At 42.3% G+C, this 22,899-nt stretch overlaps 2 protein-coding genes across 2 annotated transcripts; both read right to left on the bottom strand.

Annotated features, from left to right (window-relative positions):
• Positions 1 to 1,820: 1,820 nt before the first annotated feature.
• Positions 1,821 to 10,241, bottom strand: LOC307200481 (vomeronasal type-2 receptor 26-like; the record flags this gene model as incomplete). The annotated part of the gene is made up of 6 exons (XM_079949019.1): positions 1,821 to 2,722; positions 4,010 to 4,136; positions 6,213 to 6,440; positions 7,484 to 8,344; positions 8,696 to 8,987; positions 10,024 to 10,241. The coding sequence occupies 6 exons, from the start codon at positions 10,239 to 10,241 to the stop codon at positions 1,821 to 1,823; spliced, it is 2,628 nt and encodes an 875-aa protein (XP_079805145.1).
• Positions 10,242 to 15,744: 5,503 nt separating this feature from the next.
• Positions 15,745 to 21,722, bottom strand: LOC307200480 (vomeronasal type-2 receptor 26-like; the record flags this gene model as incomplete). The annotated part of the gene is made up of 6 exons (XM_079949018.1): positions 15,745 to 16,646; positions 17,692 to 17,818; positions 18,622 to 18,849; positions 19,552 to 20,352; positions 20,750 to 21,041; positions 21,505 to 21,722. 6 exons carry the CDS (start codon positions 21,720 to 21,722, stop codon positions 15,745 to 15,747), a joined length of 2,568 nt encoding a protein of 855 aa, XP_079805144.1.
• Between the last annotated feature and the right edge of the window lie 1,177 nt (positions 21,723 to 22,899).

Here is a 22,899-nt window from a genome sequence, read left to right as displayed (position 1 = left end):
CAACATCAGGGTCTTCTGCAGGGAGTCTTCTCTTCTCATGAGGTGGCCAAAGTACTGGAGCCTCAGCTTCACAATCTGTCCTTCCAGTGAGCACTCAGGGCTGATTTCCTTCAGAATGGAGAGGTTTGATCTTCTTGCAGTCCATGGGACTCTCAAGAGTCTCCTCCAGCACCATAATTCAAAAGCATCAATTCTTCGGCGATCAGCCTTCTTTATGGTCCAGCTCTCACTTCCATACATCACTACTGGGAAAACCATAGCTTTAACTATACGGACCTTTGTTGGCAAGGTGATGTCTCTACTTCTCAAGATGCTGTCTAGGCCTGTCATTGCCCCCTCTTTTATCCCCTCTTCCCTCTTTTTTTTTTTTTTTTTGAGGGAAGAAATAAATACTTTCCACTTCTTTGTTCACTTTGCCTCTTTAATTGTCTAGCTGTGGGAGGGGGGGTTTCATCTCCTGGATTGTTAGCAGCATTCATTTATACTCCTTAATCTGAAGAGATAAGAGTTTCTTCAAAGTGGGAAAGAAAGTGGTGAAACATAACCTAAGGTTACCAGACATCCCCGTTTCCCGGGGACAGTCCCTGGATTTGCAAATCAGCCCCCATACAAAATCCATTGAAGTTGAAAAGTGTCCCTGGATTCATTGAAAAAAATCTGGTAACCTTAACATAACCCTTAGTTACGGAAGCCCCTATGGTGTGAACCACTCCTGGGAAACTCCACAGGATCACTAGAGGGGGCCCTCTTCCTGCCCATTGCCACCAAGGGTCCAGCCCAATGCCCCTTCTCAGTGCTATTTTTCTAGAAAAAGAGATGCCAAAACTCTGCATGAACGCCTCCCTTGTTCTCTTATAATGGCAATGGTGCCCACACGAAAGCTTCCTGAACTGAGTTCTGGTCAGTTCTGGCTGGAAAAAAAAATGCCAAGCCTCTTCTGTCATTTACATGGGTATCCTGCCAACTTGCAACCAAACCAACCAGATTAGCAACCAAGACATGAGGCCATTATGAGTGCCTGCCATCCTAAGTCTTTGCTGGTTGCAATTATATGTGTAGGTGGGGAGCATTTTACGTGCTCCTGATGGACCCATGACTGATGATGAACGCATCAATTTGTGGCCCAGGAAGGGGGTGGAACAGAGGTGGAACAGGCTTACGTGAGACCACTTATTTGTGTAATGACTCGCAACACAAACTCCACACAAACGGAGAGTTGCTGGCACTCCATCCAGCCTGTACACATTTTTTATTTCACAGCTAAAAAAAGGAGATGCTACAACTTCTTCCTCCACCACCAACAACTGAGAGATGGAGGGTTTAATCTTGCTAGGTGCTTCTATCAAACACAAAAGTTTGAGAATCCCAATAACACAGAATCATTTATCTGGGCTCTGACTACAGAGAGGCAAGCAACCTGAAGATTCAAACAAGCAATGGGAAGAATGTTTTGAAGCCACTTGGCACTGGAAAAAAAATCACCCCAAAATATCCCAATCTCCTCTCCTTCCTCATGAAATTCTTCAGGTTTAATTTTTGTTTCTTCTCTTTGGATGTTTATTTGCATTTGGAGCATATTGCCAAAAAGCAGATATCATTATTGGACTAAAAACCAGTGAAATCCAGTCAAACCCAAAAGGATTGGGATCTGAAATAACTACATTTTGAGTGTTTGGCATATTTATTTCCCTTTAAATTAGCTCGTAGTTTATTTGGCTCTTTCCCTTTTTTCTCCCCTCCCTTCCTCACTAAGTTTTTCTTAATGTTATATTTAATGAATGCAACCTTTCCCTCAATTTGTGACACAGAATTTGATTTCTTTAGCATTTTCTTCTTATTAGGTGATCCCTATTGTTCAGCTCAGGCCTCAGCAAAATAATGTAACATTTTGGGGAAAAGATGCAACCCAACAAGCCAGCACTGGAGGCTAAGATAGAGAAGATCTCCACAGCCACCATGTATTTCCCCTTTGTGCTCATGTAGGAAGGAACAAAGGATAACCAAACACTGCAAAAGACCAACATGCTGAAAGTGATGAACTTGGCTTCATTGAAACTGTCAGGTAATTTCCGGGCAAGGAAAGCCACAGTGAAACTGACCAAAGCTAGGAAGCCCATGTAGCCCAAGACACAGTAAAAGAAAGTCACAGTCCCCTCATTGCACCCCATTACAATTTCTTCAGTCACTGACTTCATGTCAGCACTAGGGAATGGAGGAGAGATCACCAGCCATACAGTGCAGATGCCTGCTTGGATAAGGGAGCAAGAGAGGACAATAGAGTTTGCCAGTCCCTTCCCCACCCACTTCCTCATCCTGGATCCTGGTTTTGTGGCCATGAAAGCCAGAACCACAGTGATGGTTTTTGCCAGCACACAAGAAACAGCCACTGAGAAGATGATGCCAAAAGCAGTTTGTCGGAGGAGACACATCACTTTGTCAGGATATCCGATGAAAAGTATTGCGGAAAGGAAGCAAAGCAAGAGGGAGATGAGCAGAGCATAGGTGAGGTCCCGGTTGTTGGCTTTCACAATGGGAGTGTCCCTGTGCTTCACAAATATTTCTAATACCAGTGCTGTAATGAAAGCAAAGGAAAGAGCAGAACAGGCTAAGCTGAGGCCCAGAGGTTCTTCAAAGGACAAGAAAGTTGCATGCTTGGGAATACATATAGTCTTATTTGTGTTTGGATACTTTTCATCTTCACATTCATAGCAGTCATTCATGTCTGAGAAAAAAAAAAACATAGTTCTTAATCCCAAAAATATGAGCAACATGCCACTACTTGAAAATACATAATTAAAATGATTTAAAAAGTGTACAAGAAGTTTCAAACAATAAAGACTAAAATGATGGAACCATGCCCTTCTCACCTATCCGATGTAGAATACCAACTGAGGCAAAATGCAAAATGCACGGCTACAGAGACCCTTCCTGATCTACAATCAGAAGCCAACTCAGATTTTCCTGTCACTGTTCTGGTTGCTCACACTTATTTATTCCTTCATTAATGAGTGATTGTGTAATTGAGACTTTGTAAATTTCTTCATTAGATAACCTAATCAACACCTTTCAACTGTTTTCTGGATTTAAGTATTTCACACTTCTCCAAACATTACCGCACAATTTTCTGAAGTTTAAGGGCATCAAAATACATGTTTCAATATGTTACCAGAAAGAAAATGCACATTCAAACATTATTTGTAAGGAAAAATATATATGCCTAAACAGATTTTGATAGAAAATGTAGGATTAAGTATGAAATAAATCAAACAAATTATGGGCAAAATTATGTGAAAGTAACAAGGTCTTGAAATAGATTCAGCCATCTCTAGCCAAAGTGTTAAAACAGATTTCAAGGACTGCTGTAGAAGAAGATATCACATTTATGGAGAAATACTATGGCAAGAGGATGGAGTAAAACAAGCCTGGAATAAATTAAGACGGCATAAAGTGCACCAGATCCAAAATCCATTCTAAAGCAGGGATGTCGTTGGTTGAGCCAGCCAAAGGCTATTGGAGAGAAAACAAGCTTTTAAAATAGTGTTAGGGTTACACCACCCTTTTCATTGACTTAATTTAGGCTGAGATTCCAGCTGAATAGCCTTCATGCATTGTATCCAAATCTCCCCTGCCCCATTTCACCCCCGTAACACTCGCCTTTCAAGGTTTCTATCAATTTAAGAAGCATTGCACTCAGCTCAGCTTGGGTGAAGGAGATGCGTTGGCATATTTGCAGCTGTTAGAGAAACCTCCTGCTTCATCTGAAAAATCCGCTTTATACTAATCCTGTCCAACCTGATGGATCTTGCTATAGGATTCTTCCTTAATAACAGCATTCAACACCCACAATCACAAATTATCACACACACACTTTCATTAGGTCCCTCTTCAGCTAAATTTCTCAATATTTTATAAGCTGTAAAAAGGAACCTTGGTGATTGCATTTTTTTTTAAATATTCATGTTTTCAATTAAAGGCAACAAGCTATATCTATATACATTCAATTTCTTACCCTCCTGGTCTGAAATCTTCCCTTCTGGACATGGGATGCAATCGTAGCAGCAAAATGCTTCCCCCTCCTTCACCTTCCTGCAAAAACCAGGGCGGCAGCTCTCACTACATACAGACTTAGGCTGTGTCTATTACACAAATAAAAGACATATATATATATATATATATATATATATATATGTATGTATGTATATGTATACGTATATAAATATAATAACTGGACTCAAATAAAAGCTAAAAGGGGAAGTTAAGCTATTCCTTAAAAGGAATTTGCAAAAGAACAACAACTTTCATTTCAGAAATTCACTTACTAGCCTGTTTCAATTCCATTTTGAAACATTTCCTGACATCTCCCATTGACTCATAGTGGAAACTCCAGTAAATTATTGTTTTTTTGCAGTTTATACAGTAAAGTTTTTAATATGCTCTATAGTAAGGATCCCGTCTTCCACAGTGACATTAACGGGTTGTGGTGGTGTCCCTTAATGCAAATTAAGCTTCAGAGTTATACACCTGCTATTCTAAATCCTTGAAACACAGCATGCATAATCTGCCTTGTGAGATGTACAAATGTGTCAAAACTTTATAGTAATTTTGTAAATGGAGCCACAGTTTAGAAAGTGCTGAAAATTGAAACATGGACACTTTTTTGGCTGAAATACAGTGGTACCTCGGGTTAAGAACTGAATTCGTTCTGGAGGTCCGTTCTTAACCTGAAACTGTTCTTAACCTGAAGCACCACTTTAGCTAATGGGGCCTCCTGCTGCTGCTGCGCCGCTGTTGCTCGATTTCTGTTCTCATCCTGAAGCAAAGTTCTTAACCCAAGGTACTATTTCTGGGTTAGGTAAAGGTAAAGGTACCCCTGCCCGTACGGGCCAGTCTTGACAGACTCTAGGGTTGTGCGCTCATCTCACTCTAGAGGCCGGGAGCCAGCGCTGTCTGCAGACACTTCCGGGTCACGTGGCCAGCGTGACGAATCTGCTCCAGCAAACCGGCACCAGAGCAGCACACGGAAATGCCGTTTACCTTCCCGCTATAAAGCGGTACCTATTTATCTACTTGCACATAAGGGTGCTTTTGAACTGCTAGGTGGGCAGGAGCTGGGACCGAACGACGAGAGCTCACCCCGTCGCGGGGATTCGAACCGCCGACCATGCGATTGGCAAGTCCTAGGCGCTGAGGTTTTACCCACAGCGCCACCCGCGTCCCACAATTTCTGGGTTAGCGGAGCCTGTAACCTGAAGCGCCTGTAACCTGAAGTGTCTGTAACCCGAGGTACCCCTGTATTTATAACTGCAAGCCACAAGACTTAACTAGCCAGTCAAAGCCATTACCTTGACAAAGGAACTATTTCAATAATAATAATAATAATAATAATAATAATAATAATAATTTATTATTTGTACCCTGCCCATCTGGCTGGGTTTCCCCAGCCACTCTGGGTGGCTTCCAACAAAGATGAAAAATACACTAAAATGTCACATATTAAAAACTTCCCTGAACAGGGCTGCCTTCAGATGTCTTCTGAATGTCAGGTAGTTGTTTATCGCTTTGACATCTGATGGGAGGGCGTTCCACAGGGCGGGCGCCACTACCGAGAAGGCCCTTTGCCTGGTTCCCTGTAACTTGGCCTCTCGCAGTGAGGGAACCGCCAGAAGGCCCTCGGAGCTGGACCTCAGTGTCCAGGCAGAACGATGGGGGAGGAGACGCTCCTTCAGATATACTGGACTGAGGCCGTTTAGGGCTTTAAAGGTCAGCACCAACACTTTGAATTGTGCTTGGAAATGTACTGGGAGCCAATGTAGGTCTTTCAAGACCGGTGTTATATGGTCTCAGCGGCTGCTCCCAGTCACCAGTCTAGCTGCCGCGTTCTGGATTAGTTGTAGTTTCCGGGTCACCTTCAAAGGTAGCCCCACGTAGAGCGCATTGCAGTAGTCCAAGCGGGAGATAACCAGAGCATGCACCACTCTGGCGAGACAGTCTGCAGGCAGATAGAGTCTCAGCCTACGTACCAGATGGAGCTGGTAAACAGCTGCCCTGGATACAGATTTGACCTGTGCCTCCATGGACAGCTGTGAGTTTAATTCTTAGCTTGTGCCATCTATAATACAATTTTATAAAGACTGAAAAATGTACAATGAAAATATTTTTGTATGTTATGTTCAAGTCTTCAAAGTCACAAATGGCTAATGGTAACATCCTACCTGGTTAAACCAATGGTGCCATTTTATGGCTCCCTCATTGATGGTCAACGCTTGCTGTGGAGGAGCCAGGGAATCAATCCCTCCTACCTTCACTCTCTGAAAGGATTGGTTTGAGAAAAGAATCCAATTGGTAATATCAAATCCAGCTAGTATCTCCCCATTCTGGTCCAAGGAAATCTTATCCCCAGCGCTGTTGTTAAATGAGATACGCCTCAGAAAATGATGGAACTGGATTGAAAAAGAAAGAGAAAGTATAGAAAAGGCAAAGGACAATCAGCAAAGTTCAGCAAAGGACAATCATGATATTCACTTTTATGGCAGGTTTCCAAATATACTCCTTGAAGGAAAGCAGTTTTCTTTTTATATTTTTATTTATATATATAGAAAGATTTTCCTACATTTGGAAGTTCATTTTGAATTACAGATTCTTAACATCTTAACATCTCCCGCAGCAAATGCCCACACAGCCATAAAAACTTTATTAACAGAAAGTGGGTGCTCTGTTTGTTTTGTTATATAAAATATATCATTTTCTCTATACGCAATACTATGTGATATATTACTCCTTTTATGCACCAACTTCAGAGGTAAATGGGGAATCAGCCCCATGCTCATCTAAAAGGTTGGTGTAAATCATAGCTGTCAACGTTTCCCTTTTTTAAAGGGAAATTTCCTTGTTCTGAATACGATTCCTCACAAGAAAAGGGAAAAGTTGACAGCTATGGTGTAAATAGTTGAAGAAACAGGTTGAGGAAGGAATGGTGATGAAAGCAAAGTCTAGAAGTTGGCTATATCATGCTTGGATAGAATTCATTTTCTTTTCTTCTATTTCAATATTGCTACTTTAAGTTCAAGCAGCATAAAAGAAGAAATTTAAAAGATTTAAAACAATTAAAATTAGCAGTAAAACGAAAAGAGATTAAAATCCATCAAGACCCATGTCTCTGGGTAGACTTGCCTAAACAAAAAAGTTTTAAGCAGGTGCCTAAATGAATACAGTGAAGTTGTCTGTCTGATGTCAATAGGCAGGGAAGTCTAGTAGCTCTATTTGCATTTCAAGAGACATAAAGCAACTATCTCATGGCCAAAGGGCAGTGAATTGAGGAAGTGGCTTTGGGGGCAGCTGGGGAAGATTTCAAGGGCATTGCTGCACCCACATTGGTGACTCCTGCAGTGGTTACATAGCAAAGTGACAATTACCAAAGTGATAGATAGAAAAGGAAACAGAACATGTTTTGAACCTCTTTCAGGAAGGGTGTTCAGCCCATTACCTGCCGCAGTGGTTGTTTGTCAAACTTCATTCCTCCATTGATCATTACTCGTCTGTGTTTGCCTGGGGATGAAGACATGGCATGTAAAGCATGGGCCACAGCATAGACAGCATTGTAGATGTTGTAGCTGTGGCTGGTCATGCTCATTTCAAAGAAAGGACCAGGAAGATTCTCCAGCTTCTCTTGCCCAGTGCAAATATCTCCCTTCACACTGCCAACCACTCGATTTGGAAATACACAGCCAAATGCCTGTTGCCAGAAGTCCAAGATGAAGCCATCTCCTTTCGGGCTGGTAGGGGTTTTGGACTGGAGAAATTGATGAAATCCTGGTGGGTCATTTGAGTGAGTTGTGAATGAGAGAACCCCATGGAGTATTTCTGTATCCCAAGTCTGTTGATAGACAAAAGAAGTGAGCTCTACCTGGGCTGTCATGATCCACACTTTACCTTTTGGCTTATTTGAACTTTGTTTCAATTCTGATAGGTAAGGATACCATCTAAAAAAGGCCACAGCATATGATTCTCCATAAAACAAGACTACATTGGCTTTGCTATCATTTATTTTGTCATGTATTTTTGCACCCAGTTTGAACATATCGTCAATTTCAGAGACGTAAGTAAATTTGTGACTTCTTTCTATGAAGGCAAAACAAATGCCATTCTGGGAATAAAGTGGGACCACAGTTTGCACAAATCTTTCTGCATTCTCATCATAGAAAGTAAGGATCCCAATCCATATCCACTTGAAATGCAGAAGCAAAGACAGGATCCCCTTATACTCGTGGGTTTCCTTGGGCATCATCTGGTAGAAGAAATGGCCTGGAGTTTTATCATTCATCACTGGAGCAGGGCCGTATATGAGCTAAACGTAGTTGTGAGAGTAGGAGAAAGAGACAGAATCAACAGTAATATATTAGTCTTGTGTATTATGAGCACCATTGGGGCAATTATAAATTGGGCCTTCCAATCCTCACCATTTCACCTGTGCATGCTATTTTTTGCTAAGCCAAGCGACACTTACCTGCCAGTTAGCTGTCATCATATATCAGGGACATCTGAAGCAATAATATATGTGTTATCAAGACTTTATTTCTTAGCTTGGATCTGCCATTAGCATGGCCTACCTGATTATTTGAAATGTGCACATTGGTTTATCCAAATCTATCTGGATGTGTTAAATTCCCATAACTTGACAGAGAGATACATATCTCACCTGTGGAACCTTATAGATATCCAAGATGGTTGCCACATGAAGGGAAATTTGGGAGTCCAGTCCCCCAATGATGGCTATCAAGTTTTTCTTGATGTCACAGATGTAGTTGGGGACAAATGTTTCCAGTGTGGATATGAGTAACATTGTGGCATGTGAGGTCCATTTGGCATTGAAATAGCTGTCATAGATGTGGAAGCCTAAAGTGACATTGGGTAAGAGCTGAGGATTTTCGTTGATCTCCTTCACTGCAAACTGCAAGGCCAGGATGTGCTGGTAATTCTTTGGCACCACTCTAAAAAGAGATTTTCATTTTCTATCAGAAGGGCATGTAACACTTTGTAAATTTATCACAACTCAGTTCTACGTCATCCTGATTAGTATTCTTTATTATTTCCTTCATTTTTTTTGCAGGGCAGGAAACTCTTGAATAGATATCACTACAAGTGATCCTCCTCCTTGCCTACAATGGTAGAAAGGAGATGTAGGGGACAACTCTATGGGAGGGGAGTGCAGACTTTTAAATGTCCCTGATCTAAATTTTTAATTCTGGTTTCATAATCTGTATAGAAGTCCTTCCCTTATTTCATTCTCTCGAGGCCCTGAAGCAAAACTGATGCAATTATTTCCACAACAACATGTCTTCATATCATACCTGAATGTTTAATAAGTGGGGGAAAATAGTGGAGAGCCTCCTGACCACATTTCTCTTACAACACATCTCCTTCCATCCAAACAGTAGTTCTGCCTCTAGAACAATGGTGGAGAACTGTGGCCCACCTGATGTTGTTGTACTACTATGTACATTATTATTGATGGAACTGATAGAGTCCAACAACCACTGCAGGGCCACAGTTTAACTAAAGTAAAAGGTAAAGGTACCCCTGCCCGTACGGGCCAGTCTTGACAGACTCTGGGCTTGTGCGCCCATCTCACTTAAGAGGCCAGGGGCCAGCGCTGTCCAGAGACACTTCCGGGTCACGTGGCCAGCGTGACATCGCTGCTCTGGCCAGAGCAAGAGCCAGAGCCAGAGCCGCACACGGAAACGCCGTTTACCTTCCCGCTGGTAAGCGGTCCCTATTTATCTACTTGCACCCGGAGGTGCTTTCGAACTGCTAGGTTGGCAGGCGCTGGGACCGAGCAGCGGGAGTGCACCCCGCCGCAGGGATTCGAACCGCTGACCTTTTGATCGGCAAGCCCTAGGCGCTGAGGCTTTAACCCACAGCGCCACCTGCGTCCCTCAACAGTTTAACTACCACTCCTCTAAAACTGATCTCTCCAGGGTCCAAAGAAGGAATCAAAATACAGAAGAGAAATTATCCAGTTCTTACTTTAGCTCTTCAAGCAATGTTGGTAGTGGTTTTTCGGTGAAGGCTATTGAACTGGAGACGATGATGCTGTGAGAGGCGATGCCACCAATGATGAGGTCTCCTTCCTGATGATACTGATGAAGTGGAGTGTGAGGATCATGGATATGGCATTTAACAATGGGAGGTTTGCATATAGCATGAGGAAGTAGAATCAGCAGCAAGACCAATAATCCCACCATCCTTGGTACAATTTTTCCCTATACACTAAGATGCCCCTATGAGTATTACAGCTTTTGTGACTGAAGTAGTCTGACCTAATTGGCCTTTTAGTCTGCTCATATGTCTGAAATGCAGACTGTGAAAACTGGAAAGAAAAAGGTGATGACACTGATGGATCCTTGCTGGTTTCTGATTCCCAAGTCTAGCTATGATGGCTGGAGGTGATATATTTTTTTATCAGGTTTCTCCAACCTTGTATCCTTCAGATGTTTTTGACTACAATTCACAGCATTCAAAGCTGGCTGCAGGTGCTGGGGTTGTAATCCCAAACAGTCCAAGGGCACCAGGCTTTTAAAGTCTCCATTATAGTACCTTTCACAGACTTTCTCATTAGCTTCAAAAGTGAGGTGCTTTGATCAGCAGGAACATTAATTACAGTTCTTTTCATAATTAAAGGGAAGATAGTCACTTGTGTGTCTTTCTTAACAGAAGTTTTCATTTCCTCTTAGTTGCATGTTGTTTTGCCTAACAATAATAAAGAAGAAGGAAGAAATGCTGGAAATACAACCCTTTGGTCCCAAGAGAGGGAGGAAAGGAACATGTTTATCATAGCACTGGCCTCTTGAAATTATGACCACAACTTTATTGAATTCAGGTGTAGGAACCTTGGCTTAGGCCTTGGAAGTTTCCCCTCTCATACCCAACAGGGGCTGAGGATGTGCAGGGCTTTCAGGTTGTGGGAGGGGACTGTAAAGCATTAACTAACGCAGCATGCCCTCCCACTTCGCCAAAGCCGGGAGTTTGACCTATATACCACTGCTCTAGGGCCAGTGACTCCCACCATCAACCCTTTAATGGGCCCTGCAAACGCCGCTGCATGGGGGTGCATCAATATGCTGCCCCGACTCACAGATAGACTATAGAATACCAACCAAGGCCTAAAACTGCCACCCGAGACCCCAACTGGGGTCTCCGCACCAAGATACCTACAGCAGAACACACTCTTCTACCAATAAAGACTAGACCCTGCCACTCACCAATCCCTGAGGGCCTGGCACACATTGCTCAAACAAAGTCTGTTGCAATTGGGGGTCAAATGTACTCCATCCACCAAAAAAACAGCTCAGAATTGCCACTCGAATGAAGACACCGCCGATTTGGTGCCCCGTGTCACGCACTGCCCTTTAAATTTTTTGCACTGTAAAACTTATACGAAGTTTAGTGGCCCCTCTCCAGCACTGGTGCGGGAGGAGTTAGAACCATAGGATGGTCGTTGCTAGGCATAGGGCATATGCTATCTAGGTCCGCCTTTGCAGATCTGCGCAGCATGGGCACCAGCGCATCCCAACACATGCATCGTTGTCCCATCGTTGTATGTGGACCTTAGGGTGGATGTCAAGCTTAGGTCCCCAAATATGCGAGGCAATGTGGATCGTGGCCCAGTGAGAGATGCTATGCCCCACAACCCAGACTTCTATGCCGGGCACACCTGCAACAAAAGTCAAAGGGCAAGGCGTCTGGTGTCTGTGCTGCTTTGGGTGCCAGTTCGTGGAACCGCTCCATCACCGCTTTACTGTGCACCAGAAACAAACCCTGGAATTTCTGGAATGGTTTTCCCAGATGTGAAGTGCAACGGCTTTTGATGGGGTGGTGGTGGTGGTGTTTTTTTCTAGAAACAGGCAAACTGGAACAGGAAAGCGGCAATCGTTGTGAAATCCTGCCTCAAGTTTTTTCCTGCCTCCCTATTGGTATAAACTTCCAACAGGAACAGCATGGCTGGAAGAGAAACAGGGGAGGGGGCTAGGGAGGAAAAGGGGGTTACTTCTGCATGGCGCCTCTTGAGTGCTGGGCTCCTGCCTTCGACACTCCTTGGGCCACTTCTGGATCCTTCCGTCCATTTTTGCCTCCTGTGCTGTGAAAGCTGCGAAAAGAGGGCCTTGCCCGAAAACATTTAGTCTGGGGATGCGAGCCACTGCAGTGCTCACACAATGGGAAAAACGGTACCTGTCCCGTGTACAGGAACTGTTGTTAAACTCCCAACATGCCACACGAGGCACTATCCTATTAATTAAGAGACAGCAACCAGCAACCTATGTACGTGCAATAAGTTAGCAGCAAGAATTGCACCCCAAAGCCAAATGTATAAACAGTAGGCCAAGGGTGGGAGGGAAGGGACTGCCCTGGAGCTGGGAGGAGAACCCAGCGAACCCTCCGAATAATAAAAAAACACACCCTCGCAAGCAGTGCCAGTTGTAGAAGGCCTAAGCAGGCTGCCAAGCATCCCAGAAGTAGGCCGTGTGGCCCCAATTCATACCTGATACTTGGGGGAAATGGCTGTAGCCACAGGAGAACTAAGACGGCCTGAAGCCAGTGGCGGGGGGGGGGGGGAGAAGGCTGCCCTGTGGCCCAGTAAAAGGCCTGTAGGTCCGATCCTGCCACTGGATGAAGGGCTGTTTTAAGATATATCTATATATACACATATACTGTATACTACCTGAGCCTACGATGGAGGGGTTCACAGCATTAACACCCCTAAAGAGCCTAATTTTTCTCTTAGCTTTAGCCTTGGTTTAAAAAAAGACATCAAACATTGCTCTCTGACACTTTCTCCAGCTTGCTGATATATTTCTAGGTCACATCTCTGCAAACTAAGCCCAGGCTTTGTCCTTCCAACCAACTGAAGGAAGGGCCCAACCATTTCCTGTCTCGTACACAGCCCTCTTTCCTTTGTTCTCCTAATGGCCCATCACCGAGGCAATCACCTCTACACAGGAAGGTAGCCTGGCTTATATTTTAACACTTGCTGGATACAGGAATTAGAAGGATCTCACATGCAGCCTTCCCCTTTATTTAATTTCCTTCCTATTAACAGACCCCTATCATTCAATTCAGGCCTCCACATCATAATGTAGTCCAGATGTACCAATATGGAATGGAGGGAGGGAGAGGATACATAATTAATAGCAGCAAGATTTTCGGCTATGCTATTATTTTGATGCCGAGGAAGTGTAAGTTGATTCATGTACACCCATGGATCTCTAAAAACATGCACGTATGAGAGGCGGATCTCTTTTGTGAGTCAAACATATGGGGCCCTGAAAATGTGCCTAAACAGTTTTTAACCCAGAAAATCACAACACAACACAGACAATTTCAAAAGCAAACTTTTTTTAAACGTTGGGTGCGGGAAAATGAGGTTTCAGCCACTACGTTATGATCAATGCAATATAGTACTTTCATTAGTGAATTTTAATTCTAATATTCAAATTCATTCATACTCCTTAATCTGAAGAGACAAGAGTTCTTTCAAAGTGGAAAAGAAAGTGGTGAAACATAACCCTTAGTTACGGAAGCCCCCATGTTGTGAACCACTCCTGGGGAACCCCACAGGATCACTAGGAGGGGGCCACTCTTCCTGCCCATTGCCACCAAGGATCCAGCCCAAAGCCCCTTCTCAGTACTTTTTTTTTTTTTAAAAAAAAGAGGTGTCAGACCTCTTGAAGCAGCAATGGCAGCCACCTGAGAGGTAGCAAAACTGACTTTCGGTGAGTTCTGGCTGGAAAAAAAGCTCTTGTTTCACTTGTGTTAGTATCCTGCCAACTTACCACCAAATCTAGCACATCAGCAACCAACCCACAAGCCCTTTATGAGTGGCTACCTTAATTGGTTGCAATTAAGTATACAGGCGGTGAGCATTTTGTTTGTGCCTGATGGACCTGTGACTGCCAATACACGCATCATTTTTGGCCCTGAAAGGGTGTGGAACAGGGGCAGAACAGGTTTATGTGAGACTATTGATTCATGTAATGACCCAGAAAACATACTCCACACAAACAGATAATTGCTGGTATTCCATCTGACCTGTACACATCTATTATTTCACCACTAAAAAACGTTTGAAAATGCAACAACACAGAAGCATTTATCCAGGATCTGACTACAGAGAGGCAAGCAACCTGAAAATTCAAACAAGCAACAGCAAGAATGGTTTAAAGCCAGTTGGCATGGGGGGGGGGGAAACAACCCCCAAAAGCCTCCCATTATCCTCCCCTTCCTCATGCAATTCTCCAGCTTTATCTTTTGTTTCTTCTCTTTTTATTATTATTTGCTTTTTGAACATATTGCGAAGACGCAGTTGCGTGTTCAGACCCAGAGACCTCCCCCCTAAATAAACACACAATTGACTCAAATTTTAGTTTTGGTTTTTTGCAGAATTTAGGCCACAACTTTATTGATTACAGAAAAGTGAGTGGTTGCATAGGCTCTGGTTCGACTAGCTCCCTGCACCCTTGCAGAGCTTCATCATAGGTCAGCCAAGGGTGAACACCTGAGGCAGGTGAAAAGCCTGGGAACAGACTCTGTTCACTCCCCAGATGCTCCCCTGGACTCAGGCACAGGCACAACACCCTCTCCAGGGTTGACCAAACCAAGTTGAGTCCCTGGATTCCTTTAAAGGAATACCCTTCACATAGGGATGGCGATCACCTGAACCAGTGCCTATCTGCAACCTTACAAGTTGTGACAATTTGCTGCACAGCAAGCGAAACCCAAATGGCAAGAGCCAATCAGCCAAGTGGGGGAAATTCCTGCTGTGCCCCTGTCCCAACAACAAACGACACACAACGGCATAGCAAGGTCACTCACAAAATGCCCTAAAGTAGGGAGAGGTGGGCGGGTGTTCCAATGAACGAGCTGAAAGAGAAAGCTCTGGGTCACGTGCATAGGTATATATAGGTCCCTCGGGCCATTTAGACTGCACCCAGTTGGCCAGATTAAACCCAGCAATTGGGTGTTGCAGCTGTCAAATATACCCACCCACAACCAGGAGGTCGGTCTCCAGGTCTCACCACAACACGTGCCCTTTTTTAGGGAGGACACGATATATCATTATTGGACTAAAAACCATTGAAATGCAGCCAAACCCAGTGGAATCTGAAATAACTACATTTTGGGTGTTTGGAATATTCATTTCCCTTTAAATTAGCTGGCAATTTAAATTTAAATTGGTGTTTTGAGTCTTCCTTGGTGTGGGTGTGATGGCAAAGCATTTTTTTACCCAGACTAACAGTCAGATTTACGTTTTTGAAGAAAGCAAGGGGAAAGAAAAAAGATAGGGCAGGTCCTTCATAAACCTTTTAGTACTCAGTGCTTATATTTTGTGACTGTTTCTATGTTCAGTTTTTAAAGGATTTCTACAGACCTATCCTAAGAATTCTTCACTGGAGTGGAGCAGGATGAACATTAACACAGCCACATGCAGAAAAATAAAATGGGATTAGACAGGGTAGGATCGTCAATCTCTAGTGGGGAAAAGTTGCGGGAAAGAGCATCAGGGCAGAATAGTACAGTGCCGAGGCCTAAGAATGACAAATGCAGACTTCAGAGTGAGCAGAGAAAAAGATACAGTGGATCTGGAATAGCTGAATATGGGAGATTGAGGAGGTTTCTGGGTGCCTCTTTTCAGGGGTACATACAAATCCCTGAACTAGATATTATAGCCAATTACACAGACCTTTGATTTCTTCAGCATTTTCTTCTTATTAGGTGATCCCTATTGTTCAGCTCAGGCCTCAGCAAAATAATGTAACATTTTGGGGAAAAGATGCAACCCAGCAAGCCAGCACTGGAGGCTAAGATAGAGAAGATCTCCACAGCCACCATGTATTTCCCCTTTGTGCTCATGTAGGAAGGGACAAAGGATAACCAAACACTGCAAAAGACCAACATGCTGAAAGTGATGAACTTGGCTTCGTTGAAACTGTCAGGTAATTTCCGGGCAAGGAAAGCCACAGTAAAACTGACCAAAGCTAGGAAGCCCATGTAGCCCAAGACACAGTAAAAGAAGGTCACCGTCCCCTCATCGCACTCCAGTACAATTTCTTCAGCCACTGACTTCATGTCAGCATTAGGGAACGGAGGAGAGATCACCAGCCACAGAGTGCAGATGAGTGCTTGGAGAAGGGAGCAGGAAAGGACAATAGAGTTTGCCAGTCCCTTCCCCACCCACTTCCTCATCCTGGATCCTGGTTTTGTGGCCATGAAAGCCAGTACCACAGTGATAGTTTTTGCCAGTACACAAGAAACAGCCACTGAGAAGATGATGCCAAAAGCAGTTTGTCGGAGGAGACATGTCACCTTGTCAGGATATCCAATGAACAGTAATGCAGAAAGGAAGCAAAGCAAGAGGGAGATGAGCAGAGCGTAGGTGAGGTCCCGGTTGTTGGCTTTCACAATGGGAGTGTCCCTGTGCTTCACAAATATTTCCAGTACCAGTGCTGTAATGAAAGCAAAGGAAAGAGCAGAACAGGCTAAGCTGATGCCCAGAGGTTCTTCAAAGGACAAGAATGTTGCACGCTTGGGAATACATAAAGTCTTATTTTTATTTGGATACTTTGCAGCTTCACATTCAAAGCAGTCATTCATGTCTGAGAAAGAAAAACATGGTTCTTAATCCCAAAAATATGACCAGCATGCAACTACTCTTCCTCTATTTTTTTCATTTCAACATTTGGACCAGTTTTTTTAAAAAATTGAAGTATGATAATTTGAATACATAATAAAAGTGATTTAAAAAGCATACAAGGAGTTCCAAACAATAGAGACTGAAAATGATGGAACCATGCCCCTTTATCCTATCTGATATAGAATACTGATTGAGGCAAAATGCAAAAGGGAGGGCCACAAAGACCCTTCCTGATCTGCAGCCATAAGCCAACTCAAATTAACCTGTCACTAGTTGCTCACACTTACTTACTCCTTCATTAAGTAGTGACTGTGTAATTCAGACTTTGCAAATTTCTACATTAGATAACCAATTCAACACCTTTCAGCTGTTTTCTGGATTTAAGTATTTCATATTTCTCCAAACCTTCTTCCCCAAAATTTAAGGGCATCAAAATACCTGTTTAAATATGTTACCAGAAATACTATGCCAAGGTGATGGTGTAATTAAATCTGGGAGTAAATTAAGACAGCATAAAGTGCACCAGATGCAAAATCCATTCAGGAGGAGCGCTGCCACTGCTTGAGCTGGCTAAAGAGTGTCAGAGAGTAAACAAGCTTTTTAAATAGGGTTACACCACCCTTTTCTTTAGCTTAATTTAGGCTGGATTTCCACATCAAGTGACCAAGCTGAATAGCCTTCATGCATTGTATTCTAAGTACATCCCCCACCCTGGTCTCAACCCTATATGATATTTCCAGCTGTTACGGAATGCTCATTCTGGCTCATCTGAAAATGCACTTTATACTAATCCTGTTCACCCTGGTGGAGCTTGCTATAGGATTCTTCCTTAATAATAGCATTCAACATCACAAATTATCACACACATACTTTCATTAGGTCCCTCTTCTGCTAGATTTCTAAATATTTCATAAGGTGTAAAAAGGAACCTTGGTGATTGCATAATTTTATATGCATGTTCTCGATTAGAGGCAAGAAGGTATAAATATATACAGTAAATTTCTTACCCTCCTGGTCTGAAATCTTCCCTTCTGGACATGGGATGCAATCATAGCAGCAAAATGCTTCCCCTTCCTTCACTTTCCTGCAAAAACCAGGGCGGCAGCTCTCAGTACATACAGAATTAGGCTGTGTCTAAAACAAAAATGAAAGAGAGATTTATAAAATTAGTGGACTCAAAGAAAAGCTAACAAGGGAAGTTGAGCTGTTACCTCTTCTATTCAAATATTTATACCTGCAGGCCATAGTTTTATCTAGGAATATAACAACCAGAGGTTATAGGGATTAGGCTTTTCTTATGTGGCTTATGTAAAAGTCGACGTCAAATCATTTTTCTTCCTTGTTAAAGCCTAGTCATAAATTTGGGATACAGGCACAGATGTGTGGCAGCCCAAATATTTCAAGTACTATCTAAGTTGGCCCTTTGGGTGTAATTTGTATTTATATTGTTATATGCCACACTAGTCTCTGAGAAGTGAGAGAATCTGGGGTGGTTTACCCAGGAGTTTGACTTTCTTTTAAGGAAGGCCAGTGAAGACCACCGTCTTTAGTATACCTGGCTTTTATTAAACATTTAAACATATAGCTTTATTGTTCTGCAAGCTTCCCTTTATGTGTTCTCCTCTCTCTGATACAGGATCCCAGGACTGTATAGGGAACCAGGGTTTCATCCAGACTGATCCTCCAAACTCATAACAATATATTCAATACCATCAAAATCTATTTAGAATTCACTTCTTCAAGTTGCCAATTTATATGGTCACTATCAGTGAAACAAGAACCACTAAACAGGCTGTGCATTCAGCTTATAACATTAATTCATAGCTTATGCTATCTTTCATCTGATTTTATGAAGACTGACCAATGTACAATGAAAATATTTTTGTATGTTATGTTCAAGTCTTCAAAGTCACAAATGGCTAATGGTAATATCCTACCTGGTTAAACCAATGGTGCCATTTTATGGCTCCCTCATTGATGGTCAACGCTTGCTGTGGAGGAGCCAGGGAATCCACCCCTCCTACCTTCACTCTCTGAAAGGATTGGTTGGAGAAAACGATCCAATTGGTAATATCAAATCCAGCTAGTATCTCCCCATTCTGGTCCAAGGAAATCTTATCCCCAGCGCTGTTGTTAAATGTGAAACCCCTCAGAAAATGATGGAGCTGGATTGAAAGAGAAAGTATAGAAAAGGCTTCAATTCAGCAAAGGACAATCATGATTTTTACTATCATGGCACGTTTCCCAATATCCACCTTGGAGGAAAGCAGTTTTCTTTTCATATTTTTATTTTTATATATATAAGATGTAAGCAAAGCTTTATTCACATTTTGAAGTTCATTTCAAATTAAAGATTTTGAAGTTCTCCAGAAGCAAATGCACACAAAGTGGGTGATCTGTTCATTTTGTTGTCTAAAATATGTAACCTTGCTCTCTATAGACTCTATATGCTATGCTATGTGATATATTATTCCATTTATATGCCAACTTCAGAGGTCAATGGGGAATCAGCCCCATGCTCATCTAAGAGGTTGGTATCAATAGTTGAAGGAACAGGTTGAAGAAGGAATAGTGATAAAGGCAAAATCTACAAGTTGGCTATATCATGCTTGGATAGAATTCATTTCTTTTTGTTCTCTTTCAGTATTTCTACTTTAAGTTTAGTTTAAAAGAAGAAATCTAATACATTTAAATAGCAGTAAAATGAAAGGAAATTAAAGTACATCAATACCCATTTGTCTAGGTAGGCATGCCAGAAAAAAAAATGTTTTAAGCAGGTGCCTAAATGAATGCAGTGAAGGTGTGTGTCTGATGTATAAAATCAAAGGCTTCTGAAACTCTTTCATCAAGGGTGTTCAGCCCATTACCTGACACAGATGTTGATTCTGAAATTTCATTCCTCCCCTGATCATTACTGGTCTGTGTTTGCCTCGGGATGTAGACATGGCATGTAAAGCATGGGCCACAGCATAGACAGCATTGTAGATGTTGTAGCTGTGGCTGGTCATGCTCATTTCAAAGAAAGGACCAGGAAGATTCTCCAGCTTCTCTTGCCCTGTGCAAATATCCCCCTTCACATTGCCAAGAACTTGATTCGGAAATACACAGGCAAATGCCTGTTGCCAGAAGTCCAAAATAAAGCCATCTCCTTTGGGGCTGGATGGGTTTTTACTCTTGACAAATTGACAAAATCCTGGTGGATCATTTGAGTGAGTTGTGAAAGAGAGAACCCCATGGAGTATTTCTGTATCCCAAGTCCGTTGAAAGACAAAAGAAGTGAGTTCCACCTGGGCTGTCATAATCCACACTTTACCTTTTGGCTTATTTGAACTTTGTTCCAGTTCTGATAGGTAAGGCAACCATCTAAAAAATGCCAGAGTATATGATTCTCCATACACCAACACTACATTGGCTTTGCTATCATTTATTTTGTCATTTATTTTTGCCCCCAGTTTAAACATATCATTAATTTCAGTGACATAAGTAAATTTGTGACTTCTTTCTATGAAGGCAAAACAAATGCCACTCTGGGAAAAAAGGGGAACCACAGTTTGCACGAATCTTTCTGCATTCTCATCATAGAATGTTAGGATCCCAATCCATATCCACCTGAAATGCAGAAGCAAAGACAGGATCCCCTTATACTGCCGTGTTTCCTTGGGCACCATCTGGTAGAAGAAAAGGCCTGGGGTTTTATCATTCATCACTGGAGCAGGGCCATATATGAGCTAAATGTAGTTGTGAGAGTAGGAGAAAGAGACAGAAGCAACAGTAATATATTAGTCTTGTGTATTATGAGACCATTGGGGCAATTATTAATTGGGCCTTCCAATCCTCACCATTTCACCTGTGCATGCTATTTTTGCTAAGCCAAGCGACACTTACCTGCCAGTAAGCTGTCATCATATATCAGGGACATCTGATATATGTGCTAACAATACTTTATTTCTTAGCTTGGATCTACCATTAGAAAGGCCCATCGGATTATTTGAAATGTGCACATTTATTAATCCAAATCTGGATGTGTTAAGTTCCATTTACTTGACAGAGAGCTATATATCTCACCTGTGGAACCTTATAGATATCCAAGATTGTTGCCACATGAAGGGAAGTTTGGGAGTCAAGTCCCCCAATGATGGCTATCAAGTTTTTCTTGATGTCACAGATGTAGTTGGGGACAAATGTTTCCAGTGTGGATATGAGCAACATTGTGGCATGAGAGGTCCATTTGGCATTGAAATAGCTGTCATAAATGTCGAAGCCTAAAGTGACATTGGGTAAGACCTGAGGGTTTTCGTTGATCTCCTTTACTGCAAATTGCAAGGCCAGAATGTGCTGGTAATTCTTAGGCACCACACTAAAGAGAGAGTTTTACAACTCATTTGAACCTCATTCTCATTCGTATTATTTATTACTGCAATTATTTAACTTTTTTTTTACAGAGGAGGAAACTCTTGAGCAGATATCACTACAAGGAATCCTCCTACTTGCTCATAAGGGATGTAGGGAAAAATTATATGGGAGGGGAGCACAGACTTTAAAATATCCCTGATATACTGGTACATTTTACATTTCTCCCACATCACATCTCTTTTCACCCAAACAGTAATTCTGCCTCTAGGACAAGGGTGGAGAACTGTGGCCCTCCAGATGTTGCTCTACTACAATGTCTATCATTATTGCTGGACATTACTGGCTGGAACTAATGGAGTCCAACAACCAGTGCAAGCCCACAGTTTAGTCACCCTTCCTCTAAATCTCATCACTCCAGTGTCGAAATAAGCAATCAAAATGCAGAAATGAAATTATCCAGTTCTTACTTTAGCTCTTCCAGCAATGTTGGTGGGGGTTTTTCGGTGAAGGCTATTGAAATGGAGACGATGATGCTGTGAGAGGCTATGCCACCAATGATGAGGTCTCCTTTCCAGTGATACCGATGAAGTGGATTGTATGGATCATGGACATGGCATTTAACAATGGCAGGTTTGCATATTGCATGAGGAAGTAGAATCAGCAGCAAGACCATTAATGCCACCATCCTTGGTACAATTTCCCTCTATAAACTAAGATCCCCCTAGTACTGTTACGGCTTATGAGACTGAAGTAGTCTGACCTAGTTGGCCTTTTAGTCTGCTCATATATCTGAAATCCAGAATGTGAAAACTGGGGGAGGTGGGGGGGGGGATAGTGATGACACTGATGGATCTTTGCTGGTTTCTGATTCCCACCTCTACCTGTGATTTCTGGAGGTAATATATTTTTATTAGCCTCCTCCAACATTTTATCCCTCAGATGTTTTGGGCTACGATTCACCACATTCTAAGATGGCTGCGGGTGCTGGGGTTGTAATCCCAAACAGTCCAAGGGCACCAGTTTTTAAAGGCTCAATTATTGTACCTTTCACAGACTTTCTCATAAGCTTTGATAGTGTACTGTGCAATACCATGAGGTGCTTTGACAAGTGGGAACTTTAATTACAGTTATTTTGATAATTAATGGGAAGATAGTCACTTGTGTGTCTTTCTTAACAGAAGTTTTTATTTCCTCTTAGCTGCATGAGATTTTGACTTACAATGATAAACAACAAGAAAAAAAACCCACTGGAAATCATAGCACCAGCTTATTGAAATTCTGACATGGAAAGAAGAAACCTAGGGAGAGGAGGAGCTTTCAATTACTTACATTGCATTCAAAGTTCACATGAATGAACAACAATTGCATTAGTTGGTCTCCATGTCTTGCCAACAGATGGCACCAGCTTTTATGCAGGAGAAACTAAAATCAGACATGGGTAATGTCTCTGCCAGCACGAAAAGACATTTCTAGTTCATTGGCAGTGCTCAATATTACCTCTTTTTATTCTTGTGTCTCTTTTTTCTTAACTCATTTTGTCACTATTTTCTTTGCCAAAATGTAAAAAGTTGTGCCAGAAATAGGTTATTATATTTTCCCTTCCCTTTCTTTGTGCTTACAAATGGGAATATAATTTAAGGACAGATATATTTATTCTTGTACTCCACCCCAATCTCTAAGTGGTGTTAGATTCCCAGGTCTTCAGGCGCTCAGCCAGGCTTTGTGTTTCATTTTGGAATGAGGCACAGCAGAGACTGTCACGTTTTTAGTATATATGGTTTATCTACACATACAGTGGTACCTCGGGTTACAGATGCTTCAGGTTACAGACGCTTCAGGTTACAGACTCCGCTAACCCAGAA

The sequence above is a fragment of the Podarcis cretensis genome (genome assembly GCF_951804945.1).
Source record: "Podarcis cretensis genome assembly, chromosome: 13".
In the NCBI taxonomy this organism is placed as follows: Eukaryota; Metazoa; Chordata; class Lepidosauria; order Squamata; family Lacertidae; genus Podarcis; species Podarcis cretensis.
Note: the sequence above shows the minus strand (reverse complement) of the source record. Positions and strands in the feature narration are given on the sequence as shown.